General features: G+C 38.7%; 1 protein-coding gene across 1 annotated transcript; it reads left to right on the top strand.

Moving 5' to 3' along the window:
- Positions 1-1,075: 1,075 nt before the first annotated feature.
- On the top strand, positions 1,076-2,118 carry LOC128244966 (steroid 17-alpha-hydroxylase/17,20 lyase-like). Its single transcript, XM_052963136.1, has 2 exons — positions 1,076-1,222; positions 1,569-2,118. The coding sequence occupies exons 1-2, from the start codon at positions 1,159-1,161 to the stop codon at positions 1,913-1,915; spliced, it is 411 nt and encodes a 136-aa protein (XP_052819096.1). The 5' UTR covers positions 1,076-1,158; the 3' UTR covers positions 1,916-2,118.
- Positions 2,119-6,000: the final 3,882 nt, after the last annotated feature.

Raw genomic sequence — 6,000 nt, 5'->3', positions numbered from 1 at the left:
AAACTTGTTGACTGCCCTCAAGTCACTGAATGCCTTGTTTGTTTTACTACCCTGCACAACAGGGAACATGTTCAACGATGTTATGAATGTTTTTCCATGTTGGTTTAATGTCGAACTTTGTGTTAGAAAATTGAATAAAGTTTCTTTGTCTGCATCATTTGAGAGTTCGTTGAAATTGGCCATGTGATTCTCTTGATTGTCAGAATCCGCAATTTCATTCAATATCTGTACGAGATTTTCTAAGTACGGTGGATTAAAAAATGTCCCGCATATTGATGCACAAACGATGGCACATCCGGTAAAACGGTAATGCCAAGAAGCTCCAAAGGACGAACAAGCTCTTTTGAAATCGTAGTGCCACGGCATGCACCGAGGACCAAGAATGGGGTGCTTAAAGGAATTAACTTGACTCTGTACTTGTTGAGGAAGCTTCCACTTTGCAGATACGGCACCAGCGACAAGGAAGCGAAGTTGTTAATGTTTCTTCCAATGACTCTCCAAACGTTTTCTAGCCACTGGACATTTATCGGTGAAGTGTCGCTTACTGTACCAGTCATATCAATGTTTCTCGACATCGTTTCTTGAAGTAATGTTTTAATTGCAGTCTCTGTGATTTCCGTGAGTTGAAACAACCCTTCAATACAATAATGTTCAGATTTTTGACATGCTTGAATTATCCAGACTTCAATATTTGCTATCAACTATAAGAAGGGGAACAGTCAAAATCGCATGTACTAGTTATGATAAAAATGTTTTTGCATTGCTTATTTACACTCAACATATAGTTTTCATTCCAGTTTATGTTTGATACAGTTTTAAGGACGAAGGTATTTAAATCTGTATTGTTAAAAATAAATGCAGATGGAACTAGAGGTAAGTTTTTAGGAAGTTTAAAAGTGGTTGACGGAAACACGCTTAAACACGCTTTGGTGATCTCACATTTCCTGACCACGTGGCTGACTGACAACAGCAGGAGATTGTAAACAACATAGTAAAGTAGCAACCTAGAAAATGTTGAGCTATGTGTATATCGGTTTCGGTACTTCAATAGCTTAAGTTCATAAATCAGGGTATTTTTCACCCATAGGCCGTGACCGTCTCCCAGGGTTGAGCGACCGACCGGATCTAGCGTACACGGAGGCCGTGCTACATGAGAGTATGCGCATCGCCACCGTGGCCCCCACCGGCGCCTGGCACGAAACACTTTGTGACACATCCATAGGTAAGTCTTCAATGGACATACTAAGAAACATAAGAGTAACGGAGGAGTGCTGCGAAACCCCTGATCTCAAAATATATTTATTTAAAACACCTTATTCATAGATGATAAGTATATCGTAAAGTCAAGACGGAGGTAAGTCTCAATGGACGTTATGCGAAACGTGAATGAGCATATCGTAAAGTTATGACGGTCTAAATTTCTCGTCATGCCTGGTCTGTATTTTATTAAAAGCCTGTATCTCAGAATGTTCGATCAACCTTATTCCTAGATAGTAAGAAGTCTTCGCACTCATAGCATGAGTATCTTAAAGATTTTTGTCATTTGAATGTTAACCCATCTTTTACAGGAAGTTACAAAATCCCTAAAGGCACGCCGGTGATTATCAACCACTGGGCCTTGCACCACGACCCGGATGCCTGGGACGAGGTTGAGAAGTTTAAACCCGAGCGCTACCTGGACGAGCACGGGAAGCTCGGACCAAAACCCAAGAGCTGGCTCCCCTTTGGAGCAGGCAAACGAGTGTGCCTGGGAGAGTTCGTTGCAAAACCAGAGTTGCACCTGATCTTCGCGAGCTTATTACAGCGTTATCGGTGGTCGGCAGAGCCAGAACGCGTTGTGGACATCTCGCCCGAGAAAAGCCCGATGTCAAACACTCCAAAGGCGCAGAAACTCCGGATGGAAAGGCGGATATAAATCTATATTTATAGGGGGGACATATATTGTAGTCTGGCTATTTTATATTTTGAGACATGACAATATGCAGGCATTTAATAATGTGATGTATGTGTACATAATCGAACTTTGATAAAGTTAAAAGTTATAGGCATGATTTCATATTCCGTATAAAATAAATTATTTTTAATAAACTGTTATATTTACTAATAAAAGTTTATAAATGCAAATATTGGAGTCGTTATGTGCCAGATAAATCTATATTAACTAAATGTAGGTATATATAGGTCTGTCAACTATTGTCTCATTTTAATGTGAGAGTGAGATACTAGATATCTGAGTGCGATATCCTAGCTCTTTGGTGAGAGACCTCTTGATTCTTTAACGCGCTCTGTGTAATGCAACGATACACGGAATGCAACTTCCCCGGGTTTTACGAGTACTGCACCTTTCCCTTAACACTATCCTTTTTAGAATAAAACCTACATTTTAAACTAATGAAGTTTCAGATTGGCAATCATTTAGTACCAGACGTAATCAGTAAGAAGTTCACCATTCGCGGTTTTTTAAAGGTCCGCCTACTGCCACTCGTCCGATACACACTTCCTGCGTCAGATTTTGCGTAATCAATGTATCACTTATAAGGTTGTATTTTAAGTCAGTTATATGATCTGAAGTTATATTCTAATGAAAACTAAGGGCTTGTTCGCTACGCTAACCCCGCCAGTTCTATTAATTAAGAATTTATTTCATGTCATCTAACTATAACATGGCGCTGGAGCCATTTGGTACAATAATTTAACCTCTGATGCGGTCTGTGTTTGATTCACGACGTTCCGCATCCAAAGTGAATCCCCTACCACTGAGGTATCGGTCATTTATGTGATACGCTTTTTAAAAATGTTTTATAGGTTTCAATTAAACGCCACGTGCCTGCTATCATCCAGTCGATGTGTTAATTAAGGTTATAACGATACGCTAAAAACATACTAGTATCCATTTTTTACATAAAATGTTTACTTGGGCGATTTTAGGGAGGGGGGCGGCTGAATATATATGCTTGAGTGTAGAAATACATTGTAAACTGCGCCTTCTGGCCCAAGATGGAAGAAAACTAACGAAGCTTATCCCATGTTGTTAATCTTTTTCTTTTGACCCGGTTTTGGAAATAACAATTTAAAACAATATAGCGTTATATTATAAATCATAGGTTTGGATTAGCAGGAAGTGAAAGGTAGACATAAATGAGATATAACCAATTGCATTAGCTATTAATCATAACGAGTAACATGCAATTTAAATAGCAAACCTTTCGTAACGTGTTAACGATTTGATGGTCAATAATTCCTTCTTTTTTTTCTTGTCTTTTTTAAATATTTCTTTTTTTTTGTAGGGTCGATCAAGCCTAGACTAAGAAACAGTTTCATAAGAATCTGCGCTCGACACATACCCTTGCCAATTCGGGTCAATTATACAAATTTCTTCTAACGTGCGAGCGCATGCTCGACCATGAAGGGTTCCACTGGTCTTTATATACAGTAAATTCTCATTCTACACAGGGCCCGGCCTTCGCTAATTTGCATATAACCAACCAAATAAACATACGTACTATGAACGTACTTCCGTCTATAATGGAAGGTTATATTATGAACGCACATCCGCCGCCTACAGCGGACCGTTACACTATGACCGCACATCCGCCGCTTACAGCGGACCGTTACATTACTTTCCCCTCCGAGGAAACTCGAGTCTTGGACTGGGAAACAAAGGCAACTCCAGTCCGGCAGTTGTCATTATCCCACCGCTGCCACTATTTGTAACGTGCGACATCAACAAGGCCAACAGATCCCTTCAGAGAAAAGCATGCTCGACCCGGAAGGGTTCCACTGGTCTTTATATACAGTAAATTCTCAATCCACACAGAGCCCGGGCTTTGCTAATTTGCATATTACCAACCAAGTAAACATACGTACTATGAGCGTACTTCCGTCTATAACGGAAAGTTATATCATAAACGCACGACCGCCGCCTTCAGCGGACTGTTATACTATGAACGCACATCCGCCGCCCACAGCGGACCGTTACATTACTTTCCCATCCGAGAAGTCCCGAGTCTTTGATTGGGAAACACATGGGTAAGTCAACTCCAGTCCGGTAGTTGTCATTATCCCACCGCTGCCACCATTTGCAACGTGCGACATCAACAAGGCCAACAGATCCCTTCAGAGAAAAGTTTGCTCGACCCTGAAGGGTTCCACTGGTCTTTATCACTGTGTGGGAACGAACACCGGCTATCGCTCAAAAAGTGATAAGTAAACAGACAAGTATGCACTTGTTTTTCTTTACCATAGGTAAGATCTTGCAGTGTTAACGAATATCTACCGTATCCAAAAATGAAACAAGTGTTTGAACTAATAGCTGAATGCTATATTTGGCCTAAGGTATACTTTAAAGTGCTAACGATTTAGGAGACCTTGAAAAATGATTTCACAAGCATAAGCTTAACTATCATTATTGTAAGAACAGGCAATGTAACTTTTAAACTGTTAAAGATATGCCCTAAGAAATGCTCACAGAACTGTACTGGGGATAGCCGCATTATGTACTGAGGATAGTTTCAAAGTTGAGAAATGTGTCCTGGTGATAACATGTAAAATGGGACAAAAATTGATAGTTACACTGTTAATATACAATATACATGTATGTCTATTTCGAACTTTTAAATAATCTGCAAAAAGTAAGAGTACAATTTGATAAGAAATTATTGAGCAAACTTTAGTTAACAATGAGTTTGATCCATGCTCTCCTAAATGAACGTATATATACAAGCTGCTTAATTATCAGAGTTGGTCACAATACATACTTTCTCACTGAAGTGAACGAGCAGAGACCATTATTCTGTTCTAAGTAATAGCAACATCGACCCAAGCTTAGAAAAAAGGTTCGCGTGTTCCAAATTTGATGACAATATCTCATTCCCTAATGATGACTTTCTGTGTGCAAAAATGTACCTACTTTATTAACAAAGCAATACTATATATGTGAATAGCAAACACCACATAAATTCTACGGCCACATGTTTTGTGTTCCTCAATAAATCAGATCACCGGCGTATTTCAAATATTTAGATATTTGCAACTCGAACGTTGATGCTTGTGAAAAACACATCATGGTTAACTAATCTGTATGAATGAAACAGTTTTAAGTATATACAGATACAAAACACAGCAACATTTTTTTTGCTCTCATCCCTCGATATAGACAACATCGAACAATTTCCCTCGAGCTCGTGTATAGGTAAATGGCCGTTATCATTATCACAGTCTCGTTATTCTAAATACATCGTTACTATCCTCAGTCCACTTAATAGCTAACCCCTGTGCAGTTATTTATTTGCTTCATCTATTCCCAGTACACCGACAGGGCATCAAAAGGTATGTATATCTCCGTAACAACAAAACATATCGTATTGATATCTTACACATTACTAGATAATGTAATGACAATGAAATCGCTCGATTCAATTTTTATTCGGTTTTCAATTTGTTGATTTATGTTTGAAATCGTACCACATAAATGAACATTTGTGAGCGATCATGCATTTATACTATATAAGAACACGTTAATCTGTTTATGATCGTATCAAGGCTTTGATTTAACTATGTATAAATCAAATTTACACAATGTCTGCCATTGCCTGTTCTGTTGTCGACAAAACTAGAGAGAAAAACAATATTAAAACATTTGATTTCAAAGGGGATTTATGTACTGCTGAGTCGTTACGGTCAAAGGTAACAGGCCTGCTACGCTTTTTCCACAACAATGTGACAAGCTGTTAATCATGTTAAGCGACCTTTTTTGTGTTGTCATGTATCGTGGTTAGGAATTAAAAATACATCCCTTTTCAACAATGTTTTCGGCTGTCTTTCAAAACAAATTCTCATTTAACTTTGACAAAAAAGATGTACGATTTAATAAATTACTTTTATAAAGGACTGGGCCTTTCAGATGCAATTCAAAACCTGCGTTTCGTACAGAACGCCTCGTTTTAACGAGGCGCCAAAAAATCCCAAAGTGTTAATGATTTAACGAAAACGGCCGATTAA

The sequence above is a fragment of the Mya arenaria genome, chromosome 8, assembly GCF_026914265.1.
Source record: "Mya arenaria isolate MELC-2E11 chromosome 8, ASM2691426v1".
In the NCBI taxonomy this organism is placed as follows: domain Eukaryota; kingdom Metazoa; phylum Mollusca; class Bivalvia; order Myida; family Myidae; genus Mya; species Mya arenaria.
Note: the sequence above shows the minus strand (reverse complement) of the source record. Positions and strands in the feature narration are given on the sequence as shown.

What these genes read in the sequence shown, in the direction of transcription:
- LOC128244966 (XM_052963136.1), top strand. Translation starts at nt 1,159, where the DNA reads ATGCGCATCGCCACCGTGGCCCCCACCGGCGCCTGGCACGAAACACTT. An exon ending in ACTTTGTGACACATCCATAG is followed by an intron (nt 1,223 to 1,568) that starts GTAAGTCTTCAA and finishes CATCTTTTACAG; the next exon opens with GAAGTTACAAAATCCCTAAA.